Source organism: Achroia grisella, unplaced genomic scaffold (assembly GCF_030625045.1).
Source record: "Achroia grisella isolate CSIRO2021 unplaced genomic scaffold, CSIRO_AGI_Agris_v1 utg782, whole genome shotgun sequence".
Taxonomy (NCBI): domain Eukaryota; kingdom Metazoa; phylum Arthropoda; class Insecta; order Lepidoptera; family Pyralidae; genus Achroia; species Achroia grisella.
Window position 1 is genome coordinate 2,269,418 of NW_026713022.1, and position 14,412 is coordinate 2,283,829.

The 14,412-nt window shown below is 32.3% G+C and overlaps 1 protein-coding gene across 1 annotated transcript; it reads right to left on the reverse strand.

Annotated features, from left to right (window-relative positions):
* Positions 1 to 1,212: 1,212 nt before the first annotated feature.
* On the reverse strand, positions 1,213 to 12,824 carry LOC131851215 (beta-1,4-N-acetylgalactosaminyltransferase bre-4-like). Its single transcript, XM_059201671.1, has 9 exons — positions 12,737 to 12,824; positions 8,074 to 8,287; positions 7,465 to 7,757; positions 6,845 to 6,980; positions 6,137 to 6,234; positions 4,995 to 5,184; positions 4,265 to 4,387; positions 3,670 to 3,765; positions 1,213 to 3,137 (listed from the first exon to the last, which is right to left on the reverse strand). Exons 2-9 carry the CDS (start codon positions 8,250 to 8,252, stop codon positions 3,005 to 3,007), a joined length of 1,248 nt encoding a protein of 415 aa, XP_059057654.1. The 5' UTR covers positions 8,253 to 8,287; positions 12,737 to 12,824; the 3' UTR covers positions 1,213 to 3,004.
* Positions 12,825 to 14,412: the final 1,588 nt, after the last annotated feature.

Below are 14,412 nucleotides of genomic sequence, written 5' to 3' on the forward strand. Positions count from 1 at the left end.
ATTTCGTGCCTGAATCGTAGGTACTTAATGCTGTGTATATTCGTCACGATATATTAGCTGACCTGGGTACATTCTCATTTTAACATACTCCACTGGTGCCTCGCCAACCTAAACCGTTAGACAATTTCATTCTCATCCATAAAAAAAATGCTGGCAACAATACAATAAAAAAAAAGTTTATAAAACTAAATATTTTGGCTATGAACAACGGCTTACACTTTTACAATAATTATCAATACTATTGGTATCACAATGTATCCCTTACATCTAGGTAAATACGGAAATTATAGTTTTTTATTTACAAAGTAAATTCATTTAGCGATAATTAGTTACATTCATGAAATTATGGAACAGTTACTTAAGTTTACTATCTATAAAAAAAAGCCTATGGAATGTAGTTTTTAAAAGCCAATGATAGTGTTTGATAAGTAGCAGTAGATACTATTACCACATTCACTTCAATGTTTTTTTTCAGTATGCAATAATTCAGATCTAAAATTATGTTAATAAAAAAAACAATAATATTTGACTAGTCCTTACCATTATACCAACATTGTTTTTAGCACTTTTCTGTACGTTCTTTACATCGAAGCGATTACTTACAATGTAAACTTATGTCTACAACAAGCTATATACATGTATTTTCCAAATATCATTAAGTACATATTCATTATTACTATTATTATTCGAATTTGTTAACAGTTTAATTATGGAAATACGGAGATTCAACAGATTAATAAGTGCATAAAAACTAGTGCATTTATTATCTCTGAGGTACATATTTTATATACATACATATAAACATGTACGGTGAATATATAGGAGTATTTTCATATAAAAGGATTAAATAAAAGAAAAGTGATGTTAGATATAAAGAACAAAATTGAAATTTGCGAGGTTCTATTATGAGATTAGGCCGTAATCGACAACACCTACAAATTTTATCATAATAGGAGCAACAAGATACCATAGTGTTTATTTATAAAACCACGCGACTCTACGATGGTTATGTAAAAAATGTATTAACGTTCGTAAAAGTTATTCCGTATGTCAATAATGAAAAGAAATACATTGAAATCTTAGATTAAGAACATCCTTAATTTAAGATTGGAATGCGTTTTGTCTATGAATAGTCTTAGACAGTTGTTAATGACAAGTTTAAACAAAAAGACAATTTTAGAATTGGAGTCCAGAGTTAGTAAGCTTGTAATAACAAGCTTATGTATTCTATAAGCCTCGTGCTTCTATTTCTTTGTAACTTAGTTTGTTTTGTATAAAATATCTTATAATAGTACTCTATGATTCGTTACTGAAATTTACAAATTTTACGTAATATTGTCATAATATGTTCTTAAGATTATACAGGACCAAGTTACATTTATTAACATGGACATATAATTATTTTTATTTCCATATCTCAAATGTATAAAATATATCTATACAATGAGTCTAAAGCAAATGCTTCAATCCGATATATTAGGAGTTTAATACAATATGTAAAATTTTCAGAGTGTGACATCTTATTATTACAAGGGCCATAGACAAGAGCAATGACTTTCTATCATGGTAGTTATTTATATAAATTATGATTACAAATCATAAAATAACACTACAGAGATTTATAAACAACGACTTTTTAAATTGTACTTAATATTGTACTTATAGAACATTATAAAACATTTATCCAAAGATTTATAAGTTTATTCACCAGCGTATAGTATAGCTACTTTAATTTTATTAAGGAAATACAAGAAAGTCACCGTATAGATAGGCTATTCGACTTACTTTATTTATTGTATCTGATATTTTACTTTGTTCCAGCCTTACACTACGTTATAATAAAAATAAAAATGGACAGCGTTAAATAAAAAAAAAAACATACATTGTAAATTGAACGGCATAATTTCATTTTCACACAACAATAAATAAGTATACTTAAAAATAAAAAAAACTGTATATACAGGAAAACTTCATATCATAATTCGGGTTTAAAATACAACAGAAGTGTCAATATAAATAGATTTTTTAATTACAGGAACCAGTTAGGTTGAGTTTTTTAACTTCAATTAATGATCTCAATTATAATGGAGTCACACTGAAATAAATTATCAGTCAACATTCACACAAACACTTTCCAATATGTGTCTAATAGCATTGTCGATATATTTACATAACAAGCTGTTTTGAATATCTAAAATATACATATTTTCCGTTAGGGGGAACTAATACAGCAGCATACCGACAAATCTGTGTGAAGTTTACAATTTTGATAAATATATAGTTTTATATAAAAAGGAGGTCACAGTTCTACAGTAGACCACTATCGGACCTTACACCTTTCACTGGTTCTGTTCGACACGCGTTATTAAATATAAACAAAAACTACGAGTACTAATTTTTGTATAAAAATCAATCGTACCATGTTTTTCAACGATATGATACAAGCCGGCAATTTCCCATTAATTATGCCAAGTCAATTAAAATTTTGAATGTTGTTATTTATGTTAGTTATCAAAGGTTAATACTAAATGAGTACATATTCTATTATTTTGGATCATTTTGTCTGAGAGGTTTTCAACAGCATCTACGTCACTTTTTTTTTCATTGAAATAGCAAAATGTACCTCGCCCATACAGCCCCTGTTTTATAGGTCAAACTATTCTATTAAAATTTCTTCAATAGTCACAAATCTGAAAATTCAAATCTATTCTGATTAACTGACTTGACTATTTAAAAGGAGTTGCCAAGTTAGTCATATTTAAGTTAAAATTTACCTGGGGTTGAAGTAAAATATTTTTGCTTTTAACAAAAAAAAAATACACACAAACTGCACCTGTGGTATCTATGTAAATTTACGTCTGTTTTATACTCGATTAAAATAATAAGAGATCAAAACAAATATAGGACAACTAATGAGATTTTCACAAAATGTCCACACTGTGTCAGCACTATTGCACTTTTGTTACCGTTCGTCGCCAAACAGCAGTTTGGCGAAATATGTCCATCAGCTACGCTCGTCAATGTTCACCAGTATGTGTGTATACAGGTGGTTTTGAACTACTTCAACAAGTTCGTATTTGAGGGTAGATAGTCCATCGTTGTGGAATATCTTGCTAGTTTGCGATAATAATTGATATCTGGAAAAATAATTAGCAGAATGTTAAACACAATGTTCATAAGAAAGAAAGTATGGAGGCATAAAGGAGAGGTCTTTGACTACCAGTACACAAATTAGATTTAAAAAAGTAATCGTCTTAAAAAAAAACTCTATTGGTTCTATAACCATGTTAACGTCATTAAAAACTTAGTGGTTATTTGCTTAGTGCGTCATTATCATAATTTTGTCACAAGGAGACTGCGTGGATCAGTTTAAAATGTAGAAATGTTTATGTTTGTCGAAATTAGTAATATATTACGACCATAAAATTTATTACAACCAAACTCAGTTGGTGTTATAAATATAATTTTCGTTACCTATACAATTTGGTTACAATAAAAATATAATGAATATAAATATTATAACAGTCCGAGAGATGACAAACAAGTAGGTACTTTCAGGATAGAATAGATAACGAAGTAACATCGTTATAGATTATTGTTTGGGTCGCCTTTAATTTTATTATTTAAATAACGACAATATAATTATTACAATAATATTAGTAACTTTACCTTTTGGGATTGGGTGCTGATTTTTTGTGATCTAACATAGCATATCGTGCTATAGACATCTTATATCTTGCTATGTGATAATTCATCTTTTTCAACCTGCAGAAAAAATATATTACTTATTCAATTATATTCTAATTTTAAAATTTTATTTTGTTTTAATTGGATTTTAAGATATGATTGCTTGTTATCTTATTATAAAGAAAAAAAGAACCTATTTAAATTGTTATCAAATCAGCTTGCTTTAAGGTACTAAAATAAAAAAATTAATAACTATAAGATATTTATGTATTCAATTAACGATTATTTTTTCATGTACTAGTCATGTGTAGAAAGATCATTGCAGTAAGTGATACCCTAAACTAGTTGATATAGATGTGAGCATATTCAGAATATTTTCTTGAACTACTTTTGGCTAACTACGATGTAAAATAAATGGTAAAAATATTTATTTATTTTATCCATTTAAGAATATACATTCCTTAGTGAATATTTATTGCGTACCAACATACGAATCAAGTTGGCAAAAAAAATTGAATTTAAAATCAATTAATTTCTACTGTGGGATATGATGGTGGTAAATTCATGGTGTACAAACCTATAGAACATGTCGTCATCTTCTCCACCCCAGCCCCAGTACTTGTTGGAGAAGCCGTTGACATTAACAAACTGTTCTAGGGTCATTGCTGATACACCGCCGAATATATCTTCGTATGGTAGCCTAAAACGAAGAGTAAAAAATCAAATCATATTTTTATGTAACTCTATCATTACCTTTTTATAGGTATCTTATATATAAAATTCTCGTGTCACAGTTTTCGTTCCCATACTCCTCCGAAACGGCTTGACCGATTCTCATGAAATTTTGTGAGCGTATTGAGTAGGTCTGAGAATCGGCCAACATCTATTTTTCATCCCCCTAAATGTTAGTCCACCCCAAAATTTTTTTTCTTATTTTTAGGCAAAACAACGTTTGCCGGGACAGCTAGTATACTATACAATTAGCCCTCCCGGCAAATCGTTGCTTTTAAATCGTGGTAAGAGTTAAAATTTAGGGTTGCGTGTATTTTTTAATTGCACATTATAAAAAAGTAAAAAAAAAATGTTAGGGATGGACAACCCTTATCGCTTGGGGGTATGAAAAATAGATAGTAGCCGATTCTCAGACCTACTGAATATGTATATAAAATATCATAAACCGTTTCATTGACCGATGGCAAGCCGTTTCGGAGGAGTATGGTAACTAATTTTATATACAAGATGTATAATTATGTACAATATGAAATTGTTTCTTGGCCTAAATGAATAAAAAAAAAATAGGTGCTTACCTAAAGTTTAGTTTGTCTATGGACGCTGACATGTGCCTCGGCTGTCTAGGGCAGGAGTACATATTCCGCATGTCCAGCGGCAACAGGTCGATGTCGTGGAAAATGAAGCACTGCCAGCCACCGGCCTTCTGCTTCTGACTTTCCATGAAGCCGACGTTCATTAGCTTAGCGCGGTTGAATTCACTGTTGCCTGGAAAATAATTTTAGAGGGATTTCTAGTAGTAAATAAGAACTATACATAAAGATACTATTTAGGATCTAAGTTGGAAATAAACAGGGACAAATGCACTTGATACAACACGATTAACTTATAAATATTATCAAAGGAAAAATAGAAGGAAAAAGAGGAAAAACAAGACTAAGACACTGCCTATATATAGGCCTATATTCAAAGAAAAAGTTGAAGTCGTTTCGTATCAACAACTAAAGAGATTGATGGAAAATAGCAAGTGCTCCATTTCGATTGATTAAGTTGAACAAAAATGGAGAAAAATATTAGAAAAAAAAAAGAAAAATAGAAGAAAGGTGAGATAACTAATAACTATATCAAGCAATCGAGGAAAAAGTTGGAGTGATGTCATATCAACAACTAAAGATATTCATGGAAAATGGCAAGAGCTCCGACAAGAGCGCGGCTCTTAAATTATGAATGAATGAGGATTTCATTCCTCTTATACTGTAATTTCACTGCCTGTCTGTCTTATCTGAACTTTCAATAGAAATGCAGCATACAAAGCAAGTTGCTTAGACTGAAATTCCCACCCAGACAGAGGTCTACCCCGTGAATTATTAAGATACAGTTATTGAGTATTACTCAGAAAACGATTACTTGGGAGACATTTGTGTTTAACGTTAGTTGTTCACGCACGGGATTTTCAATTTATATAATGTGTTAGACATATACGCTATGTAAAATAAAGTAAGACTAATTTTAAAAAAAGAATATTTTTTTTATTCTTTTAAGGGTTAGCGATAAAAAAATTGAAGTTGTTAAAAAGTCCTAGATAAATTATTGTGTTGCAAGTAAGATTTTTGTATAGATAAAAGTAAACTTTATCTAAGTACATAACAAAAATTAAAAAATACATATTTCTAATATATTGAAAATCGTGCCTGAATATTAAGTAAAAATAAAAAAGTACCTTCTTGTTCCACAATAAATATTCCATATTCTATTTGTTGCTTCATTAAGAATGGATGCATATGATTAAGAAATATCGCTAAATGTTGCTGACGATCCCTGCAATACAAATTTGGATGTTAATTATGATAATATCGAAGAGTTATATTGTTATTTGATATTAATAATATTAATAATTAATATTAATATGTAATTAACATATTAATATTAACTAAGGTACTAACTACACTAATTAAGAAGTAGGTAAGAAATTATTCATTACAATTCTTTTGTTTCACTGTAATTATAGTACCTCCCGCGTACACTTGGATTGTTGACTAAACTACCTTAAGAGGTTTTCTCGAGAGATTACAGCATGGGGTTATTCGAGAAGGGTGTGTTAAGGTTTCTAAAGGGTCGGTAACGTGAACGTGACACCGCTGGTGTTTCAGGTGTCTACGGTAACCGTTTAGAACCGGTAGATAGGCCGTATGCTTGTTTGCCATACCATACAAAAACTCTTTTTTTTATTCTATCACTCATTCGGAACGCAGATTGTTGTACAATAATTTATTGTCAAAAAAGAAAATAGCGTAAAAGATAAAAACAAAACGATGTAATAGCTAAAACAGACATTCTAAACATTGACATGAATTAAGGATTCTTGTGTAAATAAAGATGATTGATATAAATAAGGATTGTTATTTATACAAGTAGATGCCGTAATTACCTGAATGGCACAATAATGGCAACTTTGTATCTGGCGGTGCAGTTGGGGGGCGAGTATCGACCGCCCCGATGCACTTCTGGGTATTTCCTTTCCACCCATTCCAGTTCTACTTCGGTTTTGTTGACTGGGACAGGACCTGTATAATAATTAAAAAAATGAAAGTGAAATTTAAAGTATAATAAAGAACGACTTCGACTAAGATAGGAATTTCATAAATTGTTTCGGGCCTGGATATCTATGAATGATGTAGTTGTACTTTCAATACATATATATATATATATATATATATATATATATATATATATATATATGTATGTTTAGAGATTTTCTCTCCTTAATGGAGACTGTACATGGCACACGTAGATTAACAAAAATTTTACATTTACATAAATTAAGATTAATAATCACATAAATACGATAATAATTAGAAAAGAAAACAGTTGACGTGGCAAACGTTATATTAATCTTATGTTATCGTATAATTTTTTTATCAGAATCCGTTCAGTAGTTTTTACGTGAAAAATTAAGAAATAACCATCCCCGTCCATCCCATCCATACTCACAAACTTTCGCGTTTATAATTTTAGTAAGATTAGCTATTAAGTTTATGTTTTACTCACCTAAATCAGGTGGTACTTTATCACAAAGTGGCAAAGCAGGTTCTGTTCTCTGAATTTCCAATTCTTCAGTTGTAACGAGATTCTTGATATTCTCCATCAGTTTTGTGATGAGCACCGATGTACTGGTGTCTTCTGTTAAGTTTTGTCGCGTCATATTTGCAGTAGTTATGTTTGTGGAATTATATTTTATACTATTAATAGTAACGTTTTTGGCGTACGTCGAATTATTGGCTTGTGTAGAGTTTTTGGGGTACGTAGAATTTTTAGGCCGTGATACCGACGTTTTCTCACATCTGAAAGAAAAAATATTATTTTAATAATTAAGAAACAAAGCAAACTCCAAATTTTTAACTTAAAGGGTCCAATCTGAGAATATACTCTTTCAAATATTTTTTTCATATTAAGCAGTTTATATATACCTTGATAGTTTCGTAGCGGAACCGCGTGGAGGTCGACCTGATATCACATTGACCTTACAAGACTCCTATCCCCAACGTTTATAATATTAGTACCTATAGTTTTATTCAACGTTGTGTTTATAATATATGTATATGTTACATATATTATAAACACAATGTTCAAAAACATTTTATGGTTTTTATATCTTACCGTATAGTGGGCTGCGTAGCGTTGTATAGCGGGGTGTACAAATAAGTCCTGAGTGGTGATGCGTCAAGTATAGACCCGGAGAGGTATTCCACAGCGGCGAGGGCCAACACGAGCAACAGTAGGAAGCGAAGCGCGCGCGCAGCTCGCCCGCCGCCCCCCGCCCCGGTGCTCCCGCCCATCAACGCATATGGTGTGCTCGGGTATACGCCGACCCCTGTGGAACAATATGAACATACAATTCATCAAAAAGACGTGTTTGAGTGTATTTTTTTTAAAAAATATTGACTAAGAACTCTTCTTGTGATTTAATTTTAAATGTTCGAAGAATCATTCTGTTGAGAAGATCAGTACTACGCATTTTACGCATTCGAACTGCGAAATAACGATTTTTGTAAATGCCTAAGTCATCTGGAATTTGGCGTTACATCATTATGTAATATTCGTCATGCTTTAAATGAACAGTCATGCTCTTCTAGTTATATAAAAAAATATAACTGAAATTAAGACTGGCAAACAGAAAAGACTATATAAACTTTAGTCTTCACGAATAAGCCTAGTACAGTACAGAAATGTAACGTTGCAGTCCAATGAACCGGAAAAGATGCTCATAATTGGGTCCAGGAAAGGGTCTCGAAAGCATGCATGTGTAATAATAAAATTATTAAGGTTAGTTACTAGGGTTACCAACTATCCCGATTCAACCGAGATGCCCTGATTTCAGACTTGTGTTTCGTATACCAAAGATTGTCGTGACGCCAAAAATCCCAATATTCAACATGTGTCATTGCGACAATGTGAGTGTGTTACATGATCTCTGTGCAAGTAGAATCTAACTCGAGCATCGAAATACGAGGGTCAAACTGAAAGTTCTTAGAAAATCAAAAACTGATTAAATTAGCAAGTTATTACCTTTATTTTATCTTTTCAAAATAGTGTCCATTCACGTCAATACATCGCTGCATCCGATAGAACCACTGAGAAAAGCACTTTGCCCACTCGTCCTTTCTCTTTGACGGCCTTCTAAAACGTAGCCACCGAATCCTCGGCGTCCATAAAACGATTTCCTCGAACTTTTTCTTTCATTTTTCGGAATAAATAAAAATCGCAAGGTACGAGGTCGGAGCTATAAGGCGAATGACCCAGTGGTTCTACGTCTGAGGTCGCCAAATAATCGATCATTTGCCTGGCGGTGTGCAACGAAGCATTGTCGTGGTGAAGGAGGATCCTACTGCGAGGTCGTTTCTCACGCACTTTTTTAAAAACACGTGGCAAACAATTGTTACTGTACCACTCTGCAGTAACTGTTTTTCGATCCTCTAAAACAATTGTCGCGTAATGACCTGTTCTTCCAAAGAACGAGGCCACCATCTTTTTTCCTATGCTTCGACCTCCCTTCACTTTAGTTGGCAACTCCTCAGAAGGAAACACCCACTGAGCTGACTGTCTTTTAGTTTCGGAATCATAACAGTAAATCCAGCTTTCGTCTCCCATAACTATGTTAAACACAGAATTTGAGTCACCTCCGTTAAATCTTTCATGCATTTCACGGCACCAATCAACCCGACGGAGTTTTTGAGCCTCAGTGAAATTATAAGGTATCCACCGGGCACAAGGCTTCCTGACCGTCAAATGTTCATGGAGGATTTTGTGCACTTGACTCATACTAATCTTTAAGCTTGCCCGGATCTGCTAATAGGTCACTCTTTTGTCAGTCTCTATCATACGCCGCACAACACGGATGTTATCTTCGGTTGTCGCCGTAGAAGGCCGTCCCTCACGCAAATCATCGGTGAGATTAGTGCGACCACGTTTAAACTCATTAAACCAGTTGTAAACAGTGGCACGAGACGGGGCTTCATCGTGGAAGTCCAATAGTAGTCTATCATAACTTTCTTGTTGACTTAGATGACATCGAAAGTCATAAAAAATCATCACACGAAAATTTTCTCGTGTTAAGTTCATGATAACGTTACACAGACTATTTTCAATTTGCCGCCAAACCGTAAAACACATGACATACGAATAAATTATATACTCAGTACTATTCGTAAAGAGTTCCATTTTCAAAATTTTAACAAATTTTTTTATTATATTGCTCTCAAGTAGCCAGTTCTAAAAACTTTCAGTGTAGCCCTCGTATTAATGTGATGTGGCATTAAAAAATAATAGAATTTTTCCTTCTAGAATTCCGAATTCATTATAAGAGATGGTCAGTCTATTATTGCTCAGCCACGCGGTGTAAAGTATATGGATGTATTTTATTCAAGACTTTACTTAAACCGTGCCAAGAAAACAGATATGAACACAAGGGAAGCCAATGTGACATTCTACTCGACAATTTCCGGAGTTTAAAAAGGGTTGAAGCAATAAATGTCCTAGTTAGACGTAGGATTACTATATACGACGAGGGTAGGTAAACATTTCTTTAATTGAGGGATTTTTTTAAACAATTGATTGTACAAGAAAAAAGATTACATGTCTTTTTTTCTGCATTAAATTATCTAATTCGGAATATAACAATTATCTATTAATTGATGCGAGAAACAGTTTTGAGCCACTCCTATTCTTTGATTGGATAATATCAGAGGTATAAAATTTGGAACCCAATGGCTAGTAGGACGGGTGACAATATACTAGCCATATAGTTTGAAAAATACAAAACCATTGAAGATATGATCTCCAGGGAAGTAACTTCAAATATTGATTAGTAGATGTCTTAAATACCTTATTTTTCAGACGTCTGGTTACTTGCCCATAGCGTAGATGGGGCCGCAATTCAAACTACTATCAAATACAGTTTAATATCTTTCATGTTCAATCACATTTAGGATAAAGTGTGGCGACGTTAACAAACACTGCGAACTGCATAACTTTGATTCGTCGACTGACTTCTCTGTCGAAGTTGGAGCTTTCAAGTCTGATAAGTAGTTCCAGGTATTCCAGTCGCTATCATCGACAACTTGGCGACCGGATTGTATATTTACTATGGTAAATGCTCCACGTATTCGAATCAAGTCGAGACCCAGTTAAAGTATAAAGGCTCACTCGAAGAACATTTGGTCCGTGAATTTCACGGTTCCTTTACCATAGAGATATGCGGTCCGCTAGTGCAATTTAAATCCGATTAAATTACCCTACTCGTGGAGTAGTCTAAGATCTTATATCTGGACATTTATTCTAATTTAAACTTACCTTAGTTAGGTACTCAATTGGTGAATTAGAATGTAATTTTAATGTACTTACAGAATATTTATTACAACGAATTACATGATGCCTATTTATGTGTTGCTATAACAATTTGGATGTGCCGTTGCAGCCAGAGATTACACTGACATATCTCATTCTTCAAACTGGAGACGTAGGTAGCAATGCAAATCTCTCGCCGGCAGAAATGGTAAGACAAGGGTACTAAGATGATTCAGTTCTATTTACTAGATAAATATTACTACAGATTACAGAAAATACGTATGGATTAAAAAGTCTCTTAATATGTAAAAAAGTAATTCAAATAACTGGGGCTGCCACGTTGAGTTTCTACTTATCTCATGCTTATGATCGTACTTTTATAACGCCTGGAAATTTGGCGGGAAATTTTATACCATGATCCGGATTTAACTGGATAAATCTGATACAAACGGGGAACTCGTGGATCGTTTCAAATTCATGAGTATCGCTACGAATCCGAATGTAAATTATTACATTTGATTACGACTGTGGGTCTTGTATAATACTCCTTTTTCAAACTCATTCCCTATAAGTAAAGATTATCCAGCCTAGCCTCGTATGTTCATCCGTATAAAGTAGAATTTTGTTTATCAGGTTGCATAAAACTGTATTTAGTTTGATAAAGAATTTGATGAAATATTCTAATAAAAGGATTTCATTTCATCTGTAGATATCCACAGATGAAATGAGAAGATACGCAATATCTTCGTTCTTTCTGAACGGATATTATTTATTTATAATCAACTAGTTACCCGCTTCGGCTTCGCACTGTTGGTAGAACCTTCCTCTGGAATCACTCTATCTATTGCTAAAAACTGCATTAAAATCCGTAGCGTAGTTTAAAAGATCTAAACGAATAGACAGCGGAAGTGACTTTCTTTTTGTACTATGTAAAGATAAAGGCCGACGATAAAATAAAAAAAGAAATATGTCATTAGATATTTGTGACTACTATACGGTAAATATAATTTTCTATATAAACTCGCACAGTTTTTATTTGTGACTGAAACATCGATATCAAACCAAATATTAATCCTCTCTGACACATTAAAACCAAATATGGGCATGTCGAGTGTTGCGTTCACCATGACGTCGATAATTGACAATTCCTCTAACTACCCTATCTGAGTTAAGTCTTCACCGTATGTACATATATGTATGTTATAATTAATTAGGTCTGTGATAATTCTGAACTATTGATCATTATTGCTATTAATTACGTGACTAAAAAGAAGATTCTAATTATTATTTAGTATTGTCAAAAAAAGTATAACATAAAAGTAAATATTTGATTCAATAAATAGCTGTATAATTATAGAGATCTCCTTTCGTACGAGTACAAACACGCGTCGTGACACGCGAAAGGAAAAACAAAGGAAATAAGCAAACAGTGCTCTGTAAACAGATCGAAAAATAGCAATGAAGTTACTTTGTTTACCTTAAATAGAGAAATACGTAAAGAGGGAGGTCTGTGGAAGTGTCCCATTCTCTCACCGAAGCCTTCTACACAGCATGTCGATAATGGCACTCATATTTCTGAAACAAAAGAAACAATTATTTTTACCACAAATATGTAGGGAATGTAGGCACACTGGCATGTTTCTACCCTACGTCAGATCAGTGTTTCCCAAGTATTATAATGAAATGGTTCGTGTTTTTTCATGATTTCCCAACTCTTTTTATACTTCTAGTATATATAGGGAAAATAAGAAATACATTTTAATATCCATATAACTGTATTAAAGTAAAAATACGTACATCATTGTCTGATTACTACATTATATGATGTACAGTTCTTCTCAATTGATCAATATACCGAACTGGATGGTAGGGAAAAACAATTAAATTATAATGTAATAATTTGACGTTCATAAGCGGCTAAAATGTCCTACATGAGTAAATGATTTTTGAATTTGAATTTACAGTATTACTCCAATAACTTCGGAAAGGATGTTGTTAGATTTGCAGATTTACTCTTGAGTTAATATTTTTGTACTATTATTGTGAAATGTAATTAATCTATAACAATGTTAGTTAGTTCTTATTGACTACAAAACTTGGAAATAGTAAATTGATAGTGAGGCATGCCAGACGTCAATGGATTAGAATTAGTTTCCAGAGTAGATCAGTTGGACGACTACAGCGACCCTGTATTTTATTTTCATGGCCCGCAATAATATAGCGGTCCGCTATTTGGTAAACGCTGTACCAGATGGTTGTTTGTCTCGCTCTGTATACTTTCATTTCATTGTTTGTAAGGGTTGTCATCGAGTGGGAATAATATAAACGCAAAGTCATAATCCAGCTTTGTATTTTGGAAACAAGCGATGTTGTCTATGCAAAATTATTTATATGAATGAAAATAGTCTATTGATGTAAATGAATATCTTAATTAACCAACGACATACCATTAAATAACATCCAGTTAGTCGTATGCTCTTTTACATTAATAGTTGGAATATAAATATAGAGTCGTTCTAAATTAAACAATAAATTGTATTTGGTAATATATTTTAAGTAAACCAAAAGTACTGCTTGTTTATATGTAGATATGTTTATATGTATTAGTAAATGTAAATAATAATAAAAAATAACACTTGGATGACTGCGTGTATAACCTTACAACCACTTCTCTATAATATATATTTTTAAATATGTATAACACTAGAAAATAATTTTAATAAGGTCATGGTTAACTAGAACTAATGCTTATGGAAGAAGAAAATGGTAATTATTAAATATATAGTAAATAAAATATTAGTACTTTAAAAAACATGACGTAGGTACTTATAATGTATAATTAAACTCTGATACAAGTAAATATGTGAACAAATGCAATTAAACGATAATTATTCAACATTTTTAACACAAGGCTACGTATAGGTAAGTATCCCAAATATAAGCAAGTACCTATATCTGGCCTTGTATTAAAAAATATAGATTATGATTACATTTAAAATTAAAAATTAATTTTTTTATAAAATCATTTTACAGATTACATAAAGTACATACTTAAAAAATGGTAGAAAAATAATCTCTAGATAACATATTACGGAGCCAACGTTATCCGCAGGAGATTTTAGAAGCTTTACGGCTGAGTCGAGAGAAGAATCT